The 25,556-nt window shown below is 37.7% G+C and overlaps 1 protein-coding gene across 2 annotated transcripts in view; it reads right to left on the bottom strand.

The window, feature by feature from the left end:
* arvcfb (ARVCF delta catenin family member b) overlaps positions 1–25,556 on the bottom strand; it is a 133,269-nt gene that overhangs the window by 46,436 nt on the left and 61,277 nt on the right. Inside the window, exons 7-10 of one of the 2 annotated variants that reach the window (XM_016558048.1) lie at positions 22,466–22,582; positions 19,151–19,770; positions 9,851–10,353; positions 4,977–5,160 (exon numbers count right to left, since the gene is read on the bottom strand). In XM_016558048.1, coding sequence (XP_016413534.1) covers positions 4,977–5,160; positions 9,851–10,353; positions 19,151–19,770; positions 22,466–22,582 — 1,424 coding nt within the window. The remainder of the gene's footprint in view (positions 1–4,976; positions 5,161–9,850; positions 10,354–19,150; positions 19,771–22,465; positions 22,583–25,556) is intronic. The other variant, XM_016558047.1, reaches the window with a different exon arrangement.

Here is a 25,556-nt window from a genome sequence, read left to right as displayed (position 1 = left end):
TATAACACCCATATGGAATGTAACATTTTCCAGCTGTACATCTGTTGTGGCGGCAGTCCAGCTATAAGAGAGATGGATTGCGTTTTTACAGCTACCTGTCTTTTTCCTCCCTAATGCCTGAAGGACAGTCAGCACAATACTGAATACTGCCTGCAATCTCTTTCACCTTAACCAGTTTGAGAATCCAAGATATAATATTGTAGCAAAATTTAATAGACAAATAATTGTAATATATTATTTGGTGGAACTTCAAGCTTTAATTACACAGATGCCAGGCAAATCACTTATTATAAATGAATGTGCAGGTCTTTTTAAAATAAATTATCTTAATTAAAAATTATAAAATATTTTTGTATGTAACGATAACAGGAATGTATGATTCTTTGACTGACACAAGAGATTATATCCTTGAAATATTGGAAGATTTTTATGAAATAACTTGAATCTGTCACTGAAAACCCTTCATCGCTTAGCTCTGCTCTAGTTCATCCAAAAATAAAACTTTACTTACTTTAAAATTTACACACCCTCAGGCCATCCAAGATGTACAGTAGATTTGGAGACATTTAGCATTACATCACCTGCTCACAGTGAATGGGTGCTGTCAGAATGAGAGTCCAAATCTTTATTTTGGATGGCCGGAGGATGAGTAACTTTACAGCAATTTTTCCTTTTTGGGTAAAACATTCCTTTAAGCCTTTTAAGACCTTTAAAACCTTCAAAAATCTCAAATACAAACAAGTCATGGATGCACTACTTAATCAGGAATTACAAATGTGCACATTTGTCCCAATGAGCAAAGAAATAAATAAAGGGTGCTTTCCCTCTGTCAAAGAGAGACAGGAAACAAAACTCTGCCTCCGAGCAGCTTACTAGGCAACAGATGTCACTGGATACAGTTTCCATGGATACAGGCTGAGCTGAGGCTAAAAAGACAGGATGAGGATGGAGTGGCATTGTGCACAACCACATGTCTGCGATGACCTGCTGAGAGGTGGCAGCGCATGGAAACACATGATGCCATGATGGCTGTACTGCCACCTCTCCCTGATACATGCTTTAGACCCGCTGAGGCACTGGTTAACCTGATCACATTGATTGACCTGTCGCAGGGCAATAGCCAGTGAGAGCCTTGGCAAAGGAGAACGAGCTAAAGAGAGATAAGGAGGTTGAGAAAAAGTAAAAGAGTGCTGAGAAAGTAAGAAAAGGAAAATTGTTTTAGGAAATGTTCACAATGTTCCTCTTTAAAACGAAGAGAAAGAGGACGACCAATACTGGATTTGGCTTGCTTTATGATACATGGAAAAAAGACATTTCTGATTAATTAATTGACTGCAAAAAAACTGTAACTAAATGCTTTCATCAAGCAATCCCAACAAATGCATCACGGTTTCCACCAAAATATTAAGCAGCACAACTCTTTTCAATAATGACAATAATAAGAAATGTTTCTTGAGCATCAAGAACAATATTAGTTGAAGTCAGCATAAACTCAATCAGTAATAGATACAAAATAAACTATAGCAATAATGGGCCCCATTTTATATTAGGTGGCCTTGTACTTACATTTAGGGCCAGTTTTTCTAAACAGGGCAAATTAGCGTTACAGAGCAGAGACGCAGCCAGATAATGACCAGCGCAATCTACCAAGAGCAGAGCAAATTACAGCCTGCTTTAAGACATGCTTTTTTGAGGCGTTAAATAATGGCGCAAATACCAGTAATTTGACAAGCGCAAACATTAGTAAATCACGTTGCGTGATTCATTTGAATACTCTCCTCCCATCGTGTCTGAAAGGGAAACCCCTACAAATGCATATTCAATAAGGCCAGGCCCAAAAATAACTGTGTCCATGCCTTTTCAGTGCTAATTCGTCACTGCGTGTCTTTAGTAAATCCTGACAGTACTATTTTAACAGCAAAAGGACGTTTGCGCTGGCGCAAGCTGTTAGTAAATCTGGCCCTTAAATTGATAATTTGATACAGTGCACTTATTTTGTACATACCTGTTTACATTGTACTTATATTTAAAAAAACACCTGCATGTAATTACATCTGTAGTTCATTTCTGTAATTACATTTATAATTACACTGTTGATCCATCCCTTACACCTTAAACCTACCCATACCACCAAACCTGTCCCTAACCCTACCCGAATCCCAATACAATACAATAGAAATTTGAACACAATATAGTATATTGTACTTATTTTTTGATGCAAGTAGTTAAGGGCACCTAATATAAAGTGGGACCCAATAATGTCCATGCTTCATATTTACATTTTTTAATTTTGCAGATATCAGAGATCCAGTAGGTCTTGAAAGGAAAGGGAACAGAGGGAGAGACTGAGAAGAACGGATGAAGGCAGGGAGGTAGAGTCAAATACAGAGAAGCAAGCAGAAGCTGGACTTGGCCCAGTGGGTTGCAGCACAACCAGCAGCAGCAGCTGAATATTAGAGGTCTAGCTGCTAAAGAGGAAACAGAGGGTGGAAACACAGCCCCGTCCCTCCGGAGCTTCAGCACTGAGCTCACACACAACACAGGACACAGCTCAAATAAGAGAAGAGGGAGAGGAATTAAATGCAATACCACATACAGTTTCTGAAGTGAATTCTTGTAGCATCCAAATCCTGCTTCTTAAAGACCACTGATCTAATCAACAATATCATAATGTAGCATGATACACCAAATGTATCATAATTACACATTTATGACACAACCAGCACACAACACTGTGTTCGAAGTACCTGATCATGCAATCACAAGATAAAGGATTAAAGAGAGCACTTGAGGTCATGAAACTGAACTACACTGACCTGCTTCTGCTGCTAGCAAGCTGATTTAGACAATCAGACCTGTGTGCTGAGGCTTATCCACAACAGCCACAGAAGTCTAGGTAGGTCAAACAAGGACAGTCACAGCCAAACAAGGCAAGAATAAACTGGTTTAATGCCACAGTGTTAAGAGTGCAACAACATGTGAATCCTGAAAAGGAAGGATCACTGTAGGCACCATCATGGCACTATAACACAATGTTTAACGGGAGGATGAGCATTTCATTATCTGATCTCATTCTCATGGGTTGTAGTTTTGACAAGGCGTAACAGTTTATGCTAGAGATTTAAAACATTTATTATTATTCATGGATCAAATGTCCATTTATAATTGCTGAGCCAGGCAAAGATCACACTGAATTTAAAAAAAAGACATTTCCTTTTCAGGCAAAGAACAGAATCACTTGAGTGGGTTCAAGGGGAAAAAAACAGACTCCATTTATTGTGGCAAGATGCATGGTAACCATGGAGATATAAAGCCCTTTAGTGACTGGATATCTTAATCAAAAGCTGAGCTGCTAGAATGACCCCCAGAGGAGAGGATCAGTGTCTACAGAGAGGCTCGGAACATAATACCAAAAATGGTTAAATATTGAACAGACAGAGGCTATTGATTTTTGCCTTTAGTTATAATGTGAAGATGTTTTTGAACTTATTTGTCTTCTGACAAAAATATAATCTATACAAAATCATCTGTTCCCGCTTTTGTTTTCCATATAGATCGGTTATCGGTTGCCTCTCTATATAGCAAAAGCTCATTTTAACAGCTGTTTCCCCCATAGGCTGAAATGATGATCTCAATCCTAAACAATAAGATCTGCTATTCTACCCCTAGTGCACATGAACCATATCAAGCAATATATGGCAGTATAACAATGAGTTAAACACAAGAGAGACCAAAGTTGTCATTAGGCGCGTTTCCATTACCCTTCAAATTGCGCAAATTGAAATTGCGAATTGAAAATACGCCTAATGGAAACGTGTCAATTTCGCAAAAATGCCCATATATCGCAAAAAAGTTTTTACGCTCGCATGAGGTGCATAAGCCTCCTTTGAATAAATATAGCCAAAATCCGTCAAAATCCCACCAAAATCCGTTGCCATGACTTATCGCGAGAGGCAAAAGGTTACGTTTTAGCCGCATAACATTGGTTAATGGAAACGCCGTCATTTCGCAATACTTTTTTATCGACATTCAGAAAATATTGCCAAAGTTTTGCGCAAATCTGTAATGGAAACGCGCCTACTGTCAACTAAAGTGTACGCTAATAAAAATCTAGTTTTATTAATTGAAATGAAGCTGAAACAAACAATAAAGAATACTAAAATAACATTACATAACAAAAGACAGATCATCTTAACGGATTAGTTCACTACCAGAACATTCCAGGATTTTTCTCCATATAGTGGACTTCAATGATGGCCAACGGGTTGAAGGTCCAAACTGCAGTTTCAAGTGCAGCTTCAAAGGACTCTACACGATCCCAGCAGAGGAAAAAAGGTCTTATCTAGCGAAAAAATCAATCTTTTTCTAAAAAAAATTAAATAAATTATATACTTTTTAACCACAAATGCTCGTCTTGCACTAGCTCGACATGACACATTACGTAGTCACACTGGAATGGCCACACATGATGTAGAAGGAAGTTTCAACCCGGTGTTTACAAAGCGAACGTGCAAAGAAAGTCAAACGCCCTTATGAAAAATGGTAAAACAATGATGTCAGGCAATTTTGAAGTTGGAGGAGAAAATGAGACGGAGTTTTCGCAGGGCTAGTGCGAGACAAGCATTTGTGGTTAAAAAGTTTATAAATGTTTATTTTTTTAGAAAATGACAGATCGCTTCGCTAAACCCTTATTCCTCAGCTGGGATCGTGTGAAGCTGCACTGACTCTGCAATTTGGACCTTCAACCTGTTGGCTCCCACTGAAGTCCACTATATGGAGAAAAATCCTGGAATGTTCTCCTCAAAAACCTTAATTTCTTTTTTGACTGAAGAATGAAAGACTTGAACATCTTGGATGACATGGGGGTGAGTAAATTAGACTTGCAAAACCCGAAAGACCATTAAGAGGTTTCATTGTCATTAAGACTAGGTCAGCTGACAAGGATGTGGAGGATGCTGTCAATCAGACCAGTGTACCTTAGACATCCTGATGTGTTCTTGAAGACGGTGGTCCACTCTGCATCTCGTGGCTTTGAGTCCTCATTCGGCTCCTGTTCCCAGCCCGAATGAGGGATAATGACCTCGTTAGTCATCGTTTGAAGCCCGTGGTTAATTATCACCATCTTCAGTGGCTCATAGGACGACAAGTTCCAAAGTGTTCCTAACAGGTGGAATAAGACGGAGAGAGAAAAGAAACAGGAAAAGAAAAAAGGACCTGTTACACTTCTTAAAATCACAATCACACGAGAGCTACAAAAAAAGTGGCAGTGCTGTTAGATCTGTTGACACACCACGCATTACAAAAACATTGATTCTGAGTTTTCAGACAGGAACTTCCATTACAGACCACGACTAAGAAGGATTGGACAGGAAAAAAGGAAAGGAAAAGCACAGCTCGAGAAAATTGCTCCGAGTAAACAGAACGTAAAGGGGCCAGGCTGTTATTTTCTAGACAATAAAACAGAGAAGCTTGTTCTATAAGCCAGCAGACGTATATACGCCTACACAGTTAAGACTGGCCTTTGTTTTATTAACTTGGCAAGCCCCATACAGCTACTGCTACCCTTGGAAATGTACAGTGAATAAATAAACAGCCATCTTCTTGGAATAGTAAAAACTAGGACCACAGGTCATTCTCGCTAAAAACAGAAATAGCATAGTTGACTACAAACTCAAACTAATGTACATCCTTATACAACTCGGAATTGTTTTTTCTGCCCTTCATAGACATCATCACTCCATGTTCTTCTCGCTCAGCAATTACTTCCAGATTCATTTCTGCTCACAAAAACTCCAACAGGAGACAAGAGGTCTATAAACATGTCGTAGCTTTGTGTAAAGTGGGCTCGGGTTCTTTTAACCACCAAAATAAATCTATTTACCCTCGGATAATAACCATTTTGTACTTTCATCTGCGAGGAGGCTCCATCGCCATCACCTCTTAGGCGCTGAATGGCCATTAGACCCTGGTTAAAGTCCTGATAACAGACGCCGTACACATGGCACTTGCCGAATGTGGGAATGTCTATTTGGTAAAGTGGAACATTAAGGAGCATGGATCATTACCGGCCAGCTCATGCACTCGTGCATGTGTTATTGTGTCAGATGGGCTTGTAGTCAGAGGAGATGTAGAGGTCTATACATAGCACATGCTGATTAACTTCACTTCATTGGCTTTAATAGGAGGCAGAAAACTGGAGCAGGTTGACGCAGTCAAAGGCTATTATAACTGTTGATTACAACTCTCTCTCTCTGTGTGTGTGTGTGTGTGTGTGTGTGTGTGTATATATATATGATCATGTGACACTGAACAGCAATAAATTAAATTTTAAAATATAGAGTTATTTTGAATGTATAATATTTCACACTATTACTGTTTTACTGCATTTTTGGTCAAATAAGACCAAACAGTAATAGCTGCTTTTACACTGATCTATTACCAGTTGAGCTAATATAAAGGTTATCTAAATGTTTATATGAAATATTAATATATTAATGGAACAAAACACACACTATACCATGACATTACAGTGTTATTTCAGAGAGCTCTAGTGTTGTAACTGCTCAGTTCCCCTGGCATCTTTTGCAGGTTCCTGGAAATCCCACAAACCTAATACAGAAGGAGCCAATGAAACCCACACGAGGGAAGCTGAACCTTGCAAGAGGTGCAGCCTGATTGAGTTTACTCCTTTCTGCTTGTCATTGGAGCCCTCCAGCTAATTCAATTTCCTGGGAGCAGCAGACATGCTGTTCTAACAGGCCATTCACTTAGGGCTATTACAGTCCCATCCTGCCCCCTGCCATTCATCATACACTGATTGGACAGCTGAGTCAGAGAGAAAGAAACAGGAAAGAACGGTAAATGAGGTAATCATCTCAGAAATGCCACCGTACTCTGGACTTCTGGAATTTCTGAACAAATGTCATTTTGTTAGCTATGTTTCGTGTCCTTTTTCTAATGTCATTTCATTTGTTTTTTTTTTCATATATCATCAGGTGATTTGAGGAGACCTCTGCATAAATACGCAAACAGTAATCCACACAAGAACAAGGAATCACTCAGACTGTGAGATTCAACACAGTACCAAAATGGTTTATATAGTCCAAAAGGGAACAAAGTCAAACACTGACATTTAGTAATTACATTTCTAAATGCCTCTATGTAATGTAATTTGATAAAATAGTGCCAGTTACTTTGTCTTTTTTGCTCCGCCAGTGAAAAAGAGTTCCAAATGTGCAATGTCTGGAATGTGCCAAAAACACGGAGAGTCATATAGTGCGGATTATGGAAATAGGAAGTACGCCTTAAATCTGTTTCTTCTAAAAACTTGCTTGATCAGACATAAAATAAAGAGAAAGAGAGAATGAGGGCGAGATGGGGAGTTGATGCAGATACAAAGATACAGAATGCAAACACGGAAGCAGCGGTTCATGGCTAGTGGTATAAACACACTGCTGTAGCTGGTTGGTTGTAATTAAATAATAAATGACTGTAGTTCAAAAGGCTTTTACTATTTAAGCTGGAGAGCTCTGAAAAGGAAATTATGATGCTTTGAAGTTGTATCAGTCTTGACCACCTTAATTTAAAAATATTAATATGAACTGCTAAATATTCACAGCGCGTGAAGAACATTTGACACAGGGTCAACAAATTAAACCAGACAGTTTAATTAAAAATAATGCTGAAAAGTGGAAAAGGTAATGAAAAATTCTAAGCAAATACTTCTGAAGTAGAACAAAAAAAAGTGAACAAAAAGAAAAAAGTACTAGCAATATCCACACAATAAGTTTCTTGGTTGAGGTGCAAATAAGTGCTGTAGACGAGTACCAACCATGGTGTTCAAGAGCACACGGTGAACCTATTTTTAAAACCCTGCAATTATTTTTAATTGTAGAAAAAACATTCCCAGTTTTCCAGGCTGCTGAAAGACTATTGTAAGGGCAGTGTTTTTATAGGGGCCTTGCAGATAAACCATAAGGCTGTCCAGGGCTCGGTTTGGAACTGATACACTTTATTCCCTCCATCCTGTAGAAAATAGCTTTTTTTTAACTGAGACTGAAAGCAACAGTGTGCTGTAAAGTTAATCACTGAGGCAGGCTGTGGAGCTGTTATACGTCACTGTTTCACTCTCCAGGATTCACTCAGGTATTTCACACACCAGAAACTTTTTTTCATGATCTGTGAAAAAACTGAATGCCTGGTCTGGAGAACCATCAGTCAATGTCATTACCAGAAAAAAATCTCTTTCAGTAGCTTCATCAAACCCTAGTAGAGGAAAAATCTGCACTCAATATCGTTTAAACATATACACTACTATTCAAAAGTTTGGTGTCAGTAAGAATTTTTTAAAGAAATGAATACTTTAGTTCAGCAAGGATGCATTAATCTGATCAAAGTGACATTAAAGAAACAAAAAAATTCTATTTCAAATAAAAGTTGTTCTTTTTAACTTTCCTCATCAAAGAAACCTGCAAAAATGTATCATGGTTTCCCCAAAAATATTAAGCAGCACAGCTGTTTTCAACATTGATATTAATAAGTAATTTCCGAATTTGTAAAATATTTAAAAATAGAAAACAGTTATTTTAAATGGTATATTGCACAATATAATCATACAAATGCAGCCCTGCTGAGCATAATCATGAAAAATCTTACTGACCCCAAGATGGGAGCGTTTATAATTATTTCATACACAAATGTTTATGATTATTATTATTTTCTTAAGATTTTGTAAATCCCTCATTGTCTGTCAGTGACACAAATCCCATGTTCCAGGAATAAAATGTCTTGTGAATGCATGCAGACATGTGTCTTTGGTCTTTGTGCGTTGAGTGTCCGGTCTGAATCCGGACCTCTTTTGCGTTCTCCACATTCTAGTAAATGTGTGTCAGGTCGTGGAGACTAGGCCGAAGGATTAAGGTCCCAGGAGGAGACACATAAAGCCCAGCAGGTCAAGACCCTGCTCAGTAGTCCCGCTAAAAAACTGACCTGGATTCAGTCAACATCAGTCCGGACTCATCTAGTTTGTAAACGTACAAAACATGGAGAGAGGCCTATGGCTAGTATTAGTAGGATGCTTGACAAGCTTGACTAGATGAAATGAGAAAAATACAAATGAATGAATCATAGAAGATTTAGGACGGATAAGGTAAAAAAGATGGAAGGTTATTTTTGTCATTGGACTGAAAATAATCATACTGGTCACACAGAAGATAGCCTGATGAATCTGAAATGGAATTTCGACCAGTTGCCGTAACCACCATAAACATGTCAGCCTCAAATTTTAGATTAGCATTCTTAAAATGTTTACCCTTGTTCCGAAAAATTGACTATTTATTTAGGACGGATTTGCATTCAGTAGCATTTATAATTTTGTAATACTTATGATCATGTGACACTGAAGCCAGTAGTGACTGCAGAAAATTCTACTTTGCCATCACAGGAATAAATTACATTTTAAAATAGTTGTTTTTAATGTAATATTTCACAATATTACTATCACAATAATACTGTTAAAAATTTTGAGGTGTGTTAGATTCAAAAAAAAATTTTTTCAGTAGGTCTCTTGCTAAAATATAGTAATATTGTGAAATATTACATTAAAAACAACTATTTTAAAATGTAATTTATTCCTGTGATGGCAAAGTAGAATTTTCTGCAGTCACTACTTGCTTCAGTGTCACATGATCATAAATATTACAAAATTATAAATGTCTTTACAGTCAGTTTAATGTGCATTAATTAAAGAAAAATAAAATATCCTATGAACCAAATTATCCTTTGTTTCCATGATTACAGTGCTAAATTCCAGTATGGAACAGAGCGGATGGATATAATTATCATATCATACCTGTGATAAGTTCCCGAACTTCCATGTCATTGGTTTTCCTCAGCAGACGGATGAGAGCAGGAATCCCATCACAGCTCTTGATGGCCACTTTGTTATCGTGGTCCTTGCCGTAGGAGATGTTTCTCAAAGCTCCGCAGGCCTTGCGATGGACTTCAGCTTTAGGGTGGTCCAGTAAGCCCACCAGCACTGGGATCCCCTTCAGCTGCCTGACATCCTTCTTTATCTTGTCATTTTCATAGCAGAGATGCTGTAGGTAGGCAGCTGCATTGGATTTGACCGGATCGATGGGGTGGCCTAGCATGGCGATGACCTCAGACAGGTCGGGGTCCCTCCACCGCGGGTCTTTGCGGATGCTGTCAATCGAGGGGGAGCGACGGCCGCCCATGCGATCTAGACTGGCCAAGCTGCCCCTCTCGGGTTGGGCAAGAGGTGCTGGGTACATGCCATGGATGTAGGGGTGTCTTTCATCAATTAATTCAGCCTCAATGGGGTCCTCGTAGCCTCTGTAACAAGTGAAGAAAAAGAGAGAGATTTTAAAGAGATGTATCAGTCATCCAATGGTAGTAACACCACGCAAAGAGCAGGAAAGCGTAAGAAAAACTATATGTTTTGGAGTAAGTACGACAGACAGAGAAAAAGGTGATTGCTTTAGTTATTAACTATGGTGTCAAAGAATCCACAGCACGTCAAAAAGAAAAACTGCTGCCATTTCCCTATTAATTGTGTCTGTCAGGACACAGGGATGTTCTCTCTTTCTTTAATTAATGATGGATGGGATACAGCGTGAGGGAAAACAGAGAGCCCGCATGGCCCAGAGCAAATATAGAACAGACTGGAAACAGAGAGAGAAAGACAGACAGATGGATAGGGAGCGATGGATGGCTTCCCTACTATGAGTAATCTGAATAGTACAGCATCACTCCCACTGGGAGAATCCCAGCTCTGGACTTTTCCGAGAGCTCCCTGTCAATATGTTGGGATAGGAAATGGAATAATCAATGTGCATTTCTGAAATATTCATTGTAAATTGACACTGATAATGCTTTGAAAATTTACAGTAGAAATACATACAATTCATACTTTTTTACTATTGGTAGCACACAACTGTTTATGTTGCTACTGTGCTGTCTTAGAAAGTGTAAATGAACCTTTTCATGGTATACTTCTCCACATTTGCAAAGAAAAGGCATAAAAGTCCAAAGCAGATGGAAAAAAGCCCTAATGCAACATAGAGTGACCATTAAGCCAACAAAAGAACCCTATAGACTGAAAATACAGTTTGCAAACAAATGCTCAGTGGGAACATTTCCTGCTACTTCAGACACCTTGGAAATTAGCCGTTGTAAATTAGCCGTTGTATCATTCATTAAAACAGAGGTGAAACTGACCAAAAAGTGCTGTTTGTGGTGTTCAAAAATACTGTTTCCAAAAAACTGACCCTTTGCTCCACAGGCGGTAGCAAGAGTTTTGCATTTCTCCGAGGCATCACACAAAACCTGAAGTGGCAATGGCTGATTTTAACTTCTAAAGAGAAACAGTGGTTTAAAAAAAAAAAAAAAAGATATATTCTACCATGCAGACGTTTGGGGTTAGTAAGATTTTTATTCAGCAATGCACAGCCTTGTACATTTAAAGCTGTGTATTAAATAACCTAAAATACTTCCAACAAATTCAAAGAATGAATGAAGTAGAAATGGATTTTATTTGTTATTCAAAAAGAATCTACACACGTCATCATCCCTGTATACCATATGGGTTATTTATGATAACTTATATTAACATGAACATTCTTATTCTGCGGCAGTGACTGCAGGCGGCTGGAGGCTCTCATGAGCCCACATGATATTTTACTCCAACATTTCTTGTTCTCTACAGCGTAGAAGTTGGAAATAACATGTCTGGGGCTGTGCTGTACACATCAAGGAGGTTACATCAATCTCTGATAGGAGTCTCAGCATGCTTCATTATCAGTGTGAACAAAAAATGTCCCTGTGGTGGTACTCCTAAATTGGCATAGAAATATTAAACCCCTGTGTCACTTACTCTCCATCACTCTTTCTCTCCACTCCCAGCTCATTTTCTGTCCTCATCTCACTCTAGGTGGGAAAAACAAGGTGTACTAGAAATTTAGAGCACTAGGGACCAAATGTGCAAATATAAAGCCACCACTATTGACAGCATTCATGAATCCACAGAGGAAATGTTGTTTAGATCTTAATCTTTTGCTTGTAGTCTGAACAGCAAGGGGGAAAAAACACATTTCCAATTCTATATTCTATATTCATATATTATACATATATATATATATATATATATATGATCAGATTTAATCACTTCTAAAATGACTGTTATGAAAAGACTGCTAAAAACCGGATTTGAAAAACAAATCGGATTTACACACAGTTTGAACAAAGTCTTTGATGTGTGACTTGACAAACTGGGCCACAGCTGAGAATGTTGGCGGTTGTGAGGGATGCACTTTTAATGAGAGTTTTATGTTAATTAATAATTATGTACTGCAACTTTGGAGGTGATTTGAGAGCACATTACAGAGGGAGGAAATCTCAGCAAGCTGTTACATGGCAGTGCTTTAAATGAGCAGTTCATACATCTGACATCGTAAAGAGATGATTTGGCCATGAAATGGGGCATTAACTCTATGATGGTACATGAGAAACGCATCATCTGATTGGTCCCAGAGGGAAAAAGAGTTTTAAGCACACTAAAGGAGGAATGTACGACAGAGCAGGGGTACAACATGTTGTCAGGTGAGACGTCTCCTCCTAGACACAAAGATTGTAGCATTTGCAATTTTTTTGGGAAAAAAAATGTAATTTTATTCAAGGACATTCAATTGATCAAAAGTAACAGTAAAGATTTTACAGTGTTACAAATAATTTATGTTAAAAAAATGCTATTTTTCTGAACTTTTATTTAAAAATTGTGAAAAAGGTTTCCACAAAAATATTAAGCAGCACAGCCATTTTCAAGCAGCAAATCAGCAAATTAGAATGATTTATGAGGGATCATGTGAAGACTGGAGTAAGGGCTGCTGAAAATTCAGCTTTGCCATCACAGGAATAATTTACAATTTAAAACATATTAAAATACAAACGCTATTTTAAATTGTAATAACATTTCATGTTTTACTATATTATGATCAAATAAATGCAGCCTTTGTGAACATAAAAGACTTTCAAAGTTTGCTTACTTAAATATTTTATTAAATAAATATGAAAAATATGTGTTTTCCACTTTCATTTCACCGTGGGTATAATTAAGTTGTTTAAGTTAAGTTTGCACAACATGACTAAAATAGCAAATCCATTCAAATAAACTGTTGGTTGCTCGACAGGCTTAATTGTTTGGAAAAGTTTTCCTCAATTTAATTATCCTCAGTTATTTTCAGAGTTCATAGTTATGTTTTGTTTATATAATTTTTCCTCTAGCAGCACTTAGTCCTTTAGTAAATTAAAATATGAGCAATTATGCCAATCGTGGTTTAGTCAAATGTAATCAGAGACAGTTTAAGTTGTGAAAATGTTAATGGGAGAAACTGAAACGGTAAGTGTGGTACACATCTCCTAGGTGGCCACTGAGTGAAATGACTTGACATAATGATAAAGTACTACTACTCTCTACTTCTCAGTTCTAGTGTTGGTTTGCAGTTCACAGAACACTGATGCAAAGGCCAGCTCCGGTCATCATTCATTACAATCATCATTTGCTTTATTATTGTAACATGCCAACAGATTTCATGCAAATTAAAAGTGGTTACTGACCACATGGTAAATTTGGAAGCATTTTATTGCTTTGGAAATGCCATCCAAGTGACATTCAGTGTCAGAATGATGAAAAAATCATTAACTGACGTAATGTCTGAATGGCGAACAGTGCCAGACCTGTTGGGAGCAAACCAACATTAACACGGCTGGCACTCAGGATACATTATTTCTACTTGAGTTAAACAGTTCAATACTCTTCCCACCAAGACTCATGCTGATGCAAATAATTAACCAGAGCAGCTAATATAGAAAGGGCAGACAGGCTTAGGCAGCATGACTCACGTTTGATGGTGTGTATGACCAAGTATAATAGGATTTACAGAGTGACTTGCTGTTTCTTCCATCCACTAGTCAAGCTAAGCACTGGATAACTAAAAATAACTCTACAGCAGAATCTTATTTTAAGTTCTTTTCACCCAAAACTAATCTTGAAATTGAAAAGATTGGTCTTTATGCACCAAGAGCTTGTAACACTCCAAAGAGAAAGGAAAAAATGAAATTGCATCATATGACCCCTTTAAACAAAATGGTATTCCTCAATTTATACACCAGAAAACAGAGTGTAAACTCTCAAACTGACCAGGCACTGATTAAGAGCAGTAATTTGAGGTTTTTGCTGCTGGTTTACTCAGACTGGAAATAAAAAGAAGGAGTGGACATATGCTGTATCTGTAGCTTCCCTGCTGCATCGCTGCCAGTCAGTATTTACATAGAAAGGCACCTATTAAAACAACAGCTTTGGTTACAGAATATGGTTCTTTTTTTCTGTGAGACAGCTCTTGTCTATACATAGTTCACACTTCACAGTTACCACCGGATCAATGAATCAGTGAATTAAACTTAAGTCAAGAACCGTATCAATAAATTAATCAATCGTTTTGGGGTACAAATCACATTGAACGATCAGACGGTGTTCAACTTGATTCAAACATCTGTTTACCGTTTCGGAATTAACAGCTAGCTGGAGAGTAAGATTAGTAGTGAATAACTTTTGACAAATTTTGCTCTGATCCTCACACAAAGCTATTATTCTATTAGCTTTTGGCTATCATGACAGCTTCTATCATGCTTTTTAACAGCCATGGCCAATGTAATTGCATAGACAGGACCAAATAAAAGTATTAAAAATATCCATATTTTTGTATCACAAAAGATAAAAATATGGGTTTAGAACCGCATTATTTACGAGAGTAAATAATGAATTTCAGCCAAAAAGCTTCTGCCAGAACTCATCAGAAAGATGGCACAATGGTGTCAGGTGCAGAGTGAAAAGATCACTTTGAGACAACGAGAGGGCTCAAAATGATTGTTCATAACACTGCCATTGTACAGATAGTTTCATCTCTCTCCTTCTCTCTCTCTCTCTCCCACACACACAAACACACTCAAGCACACCATGTGAAACATTCACAGAGAAATCTATAGCCTGTTCTCTCTCACAACGTGAAAACCACATTATTTCTCCTTGCAATTCAATATGATTTTCTAAAGCTCAAAGAGTCAGACGACACCTACTGTAAATATTGAGATACTGTACACTACTGTTCAAAGTTTGAAGTTTTTTTCCTTGAAACAAAATTTATTTTTATTCAATAAGGATTACAAAAGTGACAGTTTAGACATTTACAATGTTACTAAATATTCCTATTTCAAACAAATGCTGTTTTTTAAACTTCCGATTCATCAAATAATCCTGAAAAAAAAATCCACAAAACCATTAAACTGTTTTTAATATTGATAATAACAAGATATGTTTCCACCAAATACACACACACACACACACACACACACACACACACACACACACACAGAGGGCTTTGCAAATTGAAATTACTTAAACAGTTCAGATGCATGCTAAACCCTGTGGACTGAGCGATGGGAATGTCAAGATTTGCATTTAAATTGCTGTCATTGTATATACGAGTGTATTCATAGCACATGAAAGCACTTCGACTACACATGATGCTCTTCCACAAGATGGGGTGCTCTGAAGTTATGACAACAGTTTCTATGCCTCGATAATGAGCCAAATGTTCTTCATGTTCCAGAAATATGTGTGTCTGTGTTTTTTGTTCGTTGCCAGCAAAAACCACAAAGTTATGTGCCCATTACTACATCCATTTTGTTCTCCCATCATTTCCTTTCTCTGAATTATTTATTTCTAGATTTTTTGGATAAATGCCTATGCCTCCGAATAGAAAAAAAAAGAGGAAAACCTTCGCACATTTGCAAGAGTTTCATATTATTCCAAGAGTCTCACAGTACTGAGATATCACTCATTTGAATAATCATTCGCTCCACTCTTATAATGAGCAAATTACTTGTGGATTAATGATTACTTGTGATTCAAGTGAGAAAAAAAAGAAACAGATCTTTCACTTCATTTGACAAATCTGCACCTGATGAAATGCTTTATAAATAAATCATGAATCACAATAAATAATAATTTTTTAAAAAATCACAGGTGCTTTTGCGGTTATACTGTATGGTACTTTATAGAAATGCCCTAAAATACCATGGGTACCATGCCAAAAAAAAAAAACACACACACACAATAGTGTATTAAGCAATTACCGTATTGTCTTCATGTTGAAATTAATGGTAAAATAAAACTTCAAACACTGTTTAACAGTTCCATTAGTGATTCATCCAATACTTTTCAGGAGTAAGTGCTTGTAAAAAATCCACTCATTACAGTCATTTCTACTGGAAACGAACTACAGTGGCTGTGCTTATCTGTCTTTGATTCTCTAAAATGAACCAGCTCATAAGCATCATTCTTTCGAGAACTGAACTACACTGATTCACTAGAAAGAACCAATTCATTCAAATCATTTGTTCGGGAATCAGACTATTCTAATAACAAGGCAAATGTTTGATTCACTAAAAACAACCAACTCATTGCAATGATTTGTTTGGGAATCAGACTACACTGGCAGTGCTGCAAGTTAGTAATTCACTTAAAAATAAATTTGTTCGGAAATCAGACTACACTGATTGCTATGTGTGCTTTGCGCTGTATTTTAGCATATTCCGCTTCACAATGTGTGAAAACAATGAACTCAGGATTATTTGAAAACAAAACTGGTACTAAATAAGAACTTGATTCTGCTCTACATTACTATATAATACTTTTCACCAACTAATGTTTTCAGTCTTTAGTCCCATGACCAAACTTCTATATAAAGGATGGAATATTTGTCTCTTTCTGCCTACACTATATAACTGTTATCAGTTCAGCATGAGCACATAGGAAGTGGTCCCTGGTGGTCTCCAGGGAGATTTCTGCATGACGACCTTATGGCTGCTCTGCTGTGGCACTGGTGGCAGGTGCAGGGAGGATCAGCTAAGGAGGGATTGAACCATTAGAGATATGGCTGGAGACGAGACGCCCCCTTTGTCTGGCAGTGTTCACCAGAGACTATTAATCACTCTGACAACAACAGCTCCACTGAGATAGAGAAAGAGAGATAAAGAAGAGACCTAGAGTTGGCTTAACAAATTAAATGCACTATGCAAACACGGCACTGGCAACCATTTCTTTGCTAAATGTCGCAATTTTGGCTGTTTTATAATTGCGGGTTTCCAAACTGCAAAGCAATAAGCTCTAATTAACATATTCATTTTACACATTCATTAGCAAGATTTTTGTCAACATCTGTTATTATGGGAATGCTAATGATGAATGCAAAACGCAAGACTTTGACATTCGGAGTAAGAGGGGTGACATCACTGCTAATTACACTATAATTTTGGCACGGATGTACACACATACATTATGGGCTGAAAAAGAGGAAGTGGTCAAAAGTTGTGTATGCTGCTTGTGACGGTGATTGCCTGCTGTATGTGTGTGCATCCTAATTAAAAATAAACTGTGTTCCCGCAACACACAGGACTGTCAAAACTGCTACAGATTCTCATAATGAGGAATGTGCTGATACTGACTAGAGGACTATGACAAGGAAAACATGTTTCATGATAACAACATCTCTCCTTTCCTCCCTGTTCTGTCTTAGAAGATAAAAATACTGTAAAAATGTTCTATCTTCATCTACCATAAAGAAAGAAATCACTGATCAAAAAGAAGAGCTCTTCATTACACAAATGCAGCCCTCTGCTTTATGTCAGATGTCATTTGCTTTGCATTTTCTAATCTCTGCAAAGAGCAAGCTGGGGTCAGAACAACAGAAAAATGTGTCCTTTTTAAGTAGGAGAATGTATTTGGTTTCAACTGTCTTTGGTTGTGAAAGCAAAGGTCGCTCAGCTCAAGAGGGAGAACATTTAGGGGTGGAGAGAAAACTGAACCCTCACTTAACTCTAGCACAAACACACGTTAGCAAAACAATCAAAAAAAGTGTGCAATCTCTAATTTCAACATCCATCCATCCCTCCATTCAATATCAGACTGTACCAATATAAGACTATTAGGGATATAAACTAATTTTGTCTCAATGCCACCTATCATGCCATTTAATAATAATAATATTAAATAATAATAATACATATCATTCTGGTTCTCAAATCTGATTGGCTGAAAGCCTTTTCAAGCGGTGCAATATTCTAGTTATAGCAGAATGCCAACTGTTTCATAGGGCTGTGCAAATAATCGAATGCGATGATCATGCGCATCTCGTCAGTAAATCTGGTTCTGTGATTAGTAGTAAATCTCCATCACCTGCTTTCAGATAAAGCGGCATTTACTACACAGAGCCATAGTTCACTGACAAGTTACGCAATATCGTGTTCATTATCGGCGATGTATCACCTGCGATTATGATTCGCGATATTGCGTAACTTGTCAGTGAACTACGGCTCTGTGTAGTAAATGCCGCTTTATCTGAAAGCAGGTGATGGAGATTTACTACTAATCACAGAACCGGCTTTACTGACGAGATGTGCATGATCATCGCATTCGATTATTTGCACAGCCCTACTGTTTCACTGTTTGTATCACTCCGCTTGCAGTATTTCTCACAACCAGTGTCATGATGGGACACTAAAATCCATTATAATTTTTTATAAATAATGCTGTTTCTTGAAATGTAGTTTTAAGAGTTTAGTAGGCGAGAATGTGGTTTTTGTTAATAAAGATAACACCTATTTGAACATTTGCTTCAACATTTTCATTTAGTTACATTGTTCCGCCATTAGACGGCAACAAGAGACTGTTTTATGAGTTTGTGAGTTTGCAGTAAAGACTTTTATATTGAAAGAGACTGAAACAGGGTTAAGTTATTTTTACTTTCAACAACACCTTGTAAGACGCAGCCAACAAATGCGCTGTCATTGGAAAATTCTCTCTGATAATAATCAACATAATACAGAGAGTTTTAATACAGTAATAAAAACTCAGATTTGACTCTTTGGCAGAAGGAATGAGCTCCGCACAAGGAGCTGGAGCATTGAATCTCTTCAATAGGCAATCACATCAAAGCTGCTTACAATCATGGACAAAAGACAGAGCTAACCCACAGCAGCACAAGCAAACAAACCAAATCAACGGCACGATTCTTACCTTACGCGGGGGCCGTTGCGCAATGGCTCTCTAATGGTACGTCCGGGCAGTGTGCGGCGGTTAGCCGTGGAATAATCAGGCTCTAGGTCATACGGCTCTTCGTCCTCTGGGCCTAGACTGCGGCGGTCGTCTTCTAGGCCGTAGGGTTCGGGTTGAAAGCGCTCAGGCTGAGAACGATTGAGATCCACAGTGCTACTTCCCATTGGGACTTGAGGCTGGGCCACATGGCCATAGTCGTCCTTGCGGATAGGGAGAGTGTAGCTGTTCTCCGGCCGGTATCCACCGGTGGGCATGTAGGGCCGATAGGGCCTGTAACTGACTCCGCGAGACAGACTTCCATAGTTGTCGGCCACGTCTCCATATCCATCGTGAAGGGCGTAATGGCGAAACTGACTGTCTGGAGTGTCATTGTAGGAGTCGCTGTAATTGTTGTACGAGCGTGTGAGGGTGGAAGAGGCCTGGGGTGTGATGAAGCGCTCGCCGTTTTTCATGTAGCGCCGATCAATAGAGTCAGTGTAGCTTCCCAGTGGAGACGAGCCCTCTGGAAGAGGAAGGCCATCGGGACCCAGCGGCACCTGTCGAACTGTCCGTGTTGTCACTGTCTTGACCATCTTAGTGACCTACGATGATGGAAAAAGCAACAGAGTTAGCAGAATTTCAAGTCGTAATTATTGAAGTGAAAGTTTGTGCTTTTTATGCAGAACTAGAGCGAGCCATTTCCTGTCTTTTATGCCTTGCGCATGGCCTATATGTGATATGAGGGCCATTCAAAATGCAGCTGTTATGTCAGATTGCTCAAATCATAGCAGCCAAAACAACCACAGGCATTTATGAGTGAAGTGCAGCACACTGACTTAGTGGTCTAACATCAGCAGGGAAGTGGATGTCACACTGTGCAGTGAAATGACTGAAGATCTTTTCCAGTTTTTTAAAAGGCTTTGTGTTCATCAGTAACGATACAGCTAGAACTGAAAATATAAGGCTTGTGGATTCTTGGTTGCAGTTGTTACAAAGTTTCTCATCACAAAAACTTTAACAGTTAAGTTTCCGTAGCAGTAACAAACTGTCTTTACTACTTAAACTAAGGGACTAATGTTATATTTAGCTATAGAAAACATTTCACATGCTATATTATTTTTAGTAAAAATCTAAAATAAGTTTTTTTAGACTTGTCAGCACTTGTCAACATTAAATGCTGTCCAGTTGTCATTTTGACGTTTTTTTTGTTTGTTTTTTTGAAAGAAATTATTATTTTTATTCAGCAAGGATGCATTAAATTCATCAAAACATTCTGACAGTAAAATCTTTTATAATTTTACCAAAAAATCACAATAAATGCTGTTCTTTTAAACTTTCCATCTATCAAAGTATCCTGAAAAAAATGAGAATGAAATTTAAATGAAAGTGAAATACATATAAATCAACTTTTTTGAAGTATGTCAAAGTTACATTTCATTTTATTACTGGTTTGTGTAAAAATATATTAACTTTTTCAAATGTGATCAAAAATATTAAAATTATATCAGTTAATATGTTTACAAACTCAAAATAATTTACCATTTCAAACATCAGTTCTTATTTCAACATTTACTAGTATTTTGCTTACATAGACAACTTTCTATCTAAACTTTCTTGACTAATGGGGCAGCATTTCATTGTCAACAAGAACTGCTGCTGCTGCATTGTTGCCCTTTATTTTACTTTTTTACTAAATGAGGGACTAACTTTCAACACACCCTTTAGAGGAATCTTTAAGTAAACCATTACCACATACTAAAAGAGAACAGTGTAAATGACAACAGTAAATCAATCAACATAAGAACTGCCACCACACTACATGGACCTGAGTGATGTTCTAGTTCTCTGTGTCTATCACAGGGCACTGACATCTTTATGACTCAATTTAAATAAATCACTATTCACCTCTGAGTGCTAATCCAGTCCCTTATTCTACAAAATGTCTGCCTGTCAAGAGGATGGAGTGCTGCTGCTCCTGAAGGTTCAATGCTGATACAGAAACCAATTTGCTGCTCAGTGAATTCCGCAAAGCAATTAATTGGCTATTTTGTCCATGGCTGTAAATTCATCTTGGAAATTAATGAGCTTGATAAAAATTAATCGTCATTGGAGATGAACCATGATTGCGTGAATTTGTGTGTGAACCCTTACAAGCCACATGGCCAGTTGTCAGTGCGTAATATCACAAGTGATGTGTCTATGTCTAAAGGGGGGAAAGATCTGTAACCACAGTCACAGCTATTTCACTTTTATAGACCTCAGTATGTGTTTAACCAATGGAGTACGCAGCTTTTTTGGGGAACTGCAGTTAATTTGAACAAACATCATTAAGATCACAGCAGCGATCTCACTGATGGCAATTTAACTGGGGGAGGTCGACAAACTGCTATACGGTTGTTTGCAAGTAGGCATTTACACTCGATTGACGTTTTCCAACTGTATTTATGAGGTGAATTACATGTGCAGCTGTAAGGTGAACTGTCTGCACTCCTACTGGTTGTTGTCAGTGTTGCTACTTTGTTGCATCGCCAACTGTCTCTGTTGCTCATGCTGTCTCAAACCGGCAACTCAAATAAATGACTAAGTTGCTCCGTTTCTAGTCGCTGTCAGTGTGAACACCCCTTAACACTCACACATGAAGTTAACATGTTAAAACAGACACCAAAGTGAGATGCAGAAATCATGCTTCAACAATGAATTTTGAATTGGGTTCTCATTATAATCTTTATTTGATTTTTCTTGATGAAAATGATAAAATATCATACTTATTTGTGTTCATTTAGTGAAATACTGTTTCAAATATGCCTTTTTACTGAGAACTTACATTAAAAAACTAAATGTTAATCTGTTAATCTAAAAATGTTACATACAGTATATACTGTGTATATACACATACATACTGTGTGTGTGTGTGTGTGTGTGTATATATATATATAAACGGGCTGCAAACAGCATTTCATGTTGACTTTAAAAGGATTACTGAAATTGTGTGTTAAACATAGGTGAGTTTAAAGATTTAAAAAAGTTAGAAGGACACTGAGGCTTATATTTAGACTGAGCTTAACCACCAAGGCTACTGTTGCCTCTAATGAAAGGTATCTATCTGTGTTTACTAATGTTCGCCCGTTAAAAGGTGCATGCAGGCGTCATGGCCAGATTTTACAGTTCTATATAGGTTTTATGATTTCCCTGGTATTTAGTTTTACAGACCGCTGCCACACCAGCTGTGAGTTACAGACCCACTTAGTGAGATGAAAGATGGGAGGCAGAGACACGTCAACCAGAAGCACGCTTTACTGGTTTTGTTTCAGATGGTGTTGGTGTAGATGGAGGTACGGGAGTAGATGGTTTGGACTCTGTCAGGATCACTGGCTGGAAGGTTCGGCGTGTGATGGTTTTAACCACCTTGGTCACCTACAGTGAAAGTATGTTAGTTTAGGAGGCACGAGTTAGAAAAGTATACAGTGATATGGAAACGTCAAGTCTTATAACAGAAATGAAAGGGAAACAGTTAAATGAAAGTAGGACTTTTCCCTTGAAGCCTTGTTAATAGTCCAGAACAGTCCAAAACACAAACTGGGCCAGGGAATTAATTTTTGATGTGAATTATCTGGCTAAACAAGAAAACATAAGAATGCCTTTGAGACAAAAATTTTTTTTTTATTGTCTCATTTTGTCCTTCACAAAAGAGTAATTCCAGCATTTAATAGAAAATTAATAGAAAAGCATTTAATAGCAGGAGGAAGCTGGACGGTTTCCAAGAGGAGAAAACAGAGAAGCAGAGAAGGAAACGCAAGATATTACATCTGAGGCTTCTACACATAAGCTGTTTAACTTTTCAACTAAAGGAATGCTCAAAAATTTATATTTATTTGGCTACTAATTTTATTAGACACAATTTTAATTAACCTTTGAGCATCAAATCAGTACATAAGTCAGTCTGTGATGTTTCTAGTCTCGAATCTAGCAATTTAGTCATCATATATTGCTAACTAACCATTCATACACAGTTACAGATATCTTAACATTCTGTATAAAGCAAATTTCGCTATACTAAAATAAACTTTTATACCAATAAAGTCTGTTTGAACATCCCGTGCCTTCGGTTTTAAAATCGGTTTTAAAACCATTTCTATCAATAAATAAGCAGTGTAGCTGTAATATTTTCTTGGTTATCTCCACAGCTCAACTGAATTTGATCAAGATCATTAGATGTAATGAAATGGTGCCATTTCTTTAGGAAGTACATTGATGCTGACTGTGAATGTAAAGGTACTTCCTTTGGTTTCAAATACATCCAGAGTGTAACAGAATGCATAGCTTTTATCCTACACACCCAGAGCTCTGCGGCTGGAGTTGATGTATTTACGTGACTATAAACTTGTCTCCGCAACCCCTTAATCAGCCCAAACACAACAACATGTGACAGAAGGACCCACAAATCTGTACACACATGCACCTCACGCTCTGTGAAGTTATTCCTTCATGTGCTTCATAGGTTTGGCAGTGTGTGAGTGGTGTAATGGTGAGAAACAGTGCAGCAGTAAGACCATACTTTACCCTTCACTTCCTCCCACTATGCATCAACTGTCAGTTGTGTTACACTGTAGGACAGAGCTGTTTCTATGTGCACATTGGTTAATGCTTGTGCATTCATACAGCTCCTTGTTTTCGTGTGCACACTGATACTGTATGTATTGTACACTTTACATAATCCCTTTCTCATAAGTTTACATGCCCTTTGCAGAATGTATAAGATGTTTTGAAAAATAAGAGAGATCACAAGTTTTTTTTGTACTGCCTCAGAAGCAGCATAGCCGCTATTTAAAGTTGTAATGTAATCAAAGTAGTGACAAATCTTTTCTTCTAAATTGTGAAATACATTGGTAAAAAAAACAACAACAATAATTTTGTGCTGATACAAATTTTTATATTTCTATATTATATGATACTAACCTGCTACAGTATGTTTATATACTATATGTTACCCAGGCTGTGAAAACCCAGCTAAAGTCTTTTTTTTTTGTGATTTATTGTTTTCTACATAAAATCATCCTTCATAAGGTAAACAACATTCTGCGAAAATGTAACCTTGATATCTTTAATATTGACTGAGTAAGGCCATGTCAAAGATTGAAATCGTAGTGAAATTAATGGTTGAAATTAAACTTTGATGCTTGTTATCTCATAATTAGATTCTGAGACTTTAGCCTGGATTTCACAGAGAGGGTCACGTATGTTTTTCCTCAATTCAAATTCAAAAATGCAATCCGAATGCAATGTTTACATGTACCTTCAACTCTGCGATCAAATAGCATATCTGTTTAGAACCACATGTATTCCAAACAAAGGTTCTGCGTTCACACAATGCAACATTTAGTTTTAATGTTTCCATAGCAACGAGAAGCTGTCAGCACTCCTGTCTAACAATATGGCAAAACAGCTGTCTGCTCATGTTATCATCACCGTCACTATCATCAGGGCTGTATTTTTTTAATGCAATTTGAATGATCTCTCAATTTTTTTTTTTTTTTTTTTATAAATGATAAACATTTAGCAGAATCTGCAAGGGGTATGTAAACTCATGAGCAGGACTGTAGCAGTAAAGGGCGTTAAGAGGTGACCGCTCTGCCAAATGAAGCTTTATGCAGTGATTTCACACTAGCGCTGAGATGCTGTGCATTGCTGAGCTTCAATGGGCACAAATAATGGTGACTGACAAGAGGCGTGTGTGAGAAAGCGTATGTGAGGGAGAGATTTTAACTCACCTTCATATTAGTCACATTGTCCTTTTACAAACAACAAAACAAAAGCAAAGACAAATCAAGACCATGTGGCTTATAAAACTACAACATGAATAGATCTAAACAGAGCTATTACTATTACTGAGAATGTTTCTCTTTAGAATATTAGGAGCAACATTTTTATGTCTTGAAAGCCCTCAACTTTTTAGCCTTTTAACGTATTTCGTTATGTGTTTTTGCAAACTCTCTCAGGTTCAATACAGCTGAGCCTTGCTACTGGTAAAGAGGCACTAGTCTGCCATGTTAATCCCTCTGTCTGATCACTAAAGAGCTGATTGGGTTAAATTAAACACTAGCTCGTTCTAGAACCCTCTGACTACTGTAAACCACATCAAAACACCTCCCTCTAATCTGGACAAAAGCTTTATAGCAGTGTTTTTTGTTTTTAAAGCGGCAGTCTGTAAATTTTGCCTCTTTGTCGCCATCTCTGTTTGAAAACCTGCAATTGCAGCTGTCTGCGGAATTATCTTCCTTGCGTGGGTTGTGATCCGGCATGGCTCCAGCGCGGACAACCCTCCCGTTTTTCCCAGGATTCTCCCGTATTTTACCATTCTATCCCGCTATCATCCCGTTTAAATATTTTC

The sequence above is a fragment of the Sinocyclocheilus rhinocerous genome, unplaced genomic scaffold (genome assembly GCF_001515625.1).
Source record: "Sinocyclocheilus rhinocerous isolate Xijiao unplaced genomic scaffold, SAMN03320098_v1.1 scaffold196, whole genome shotgun sequence".
Classification (NCBI taxonomy): Eukaryota; Metazoa; Chordata; class Actinopteri; order Cypriniformes; family Cyprinidae; genus Sinocyclocheilus; species Sinocyclocheilus rhinocerous.
This window is presented reverse-complemented; position numbering and strand designations above follow the sequence as displayed.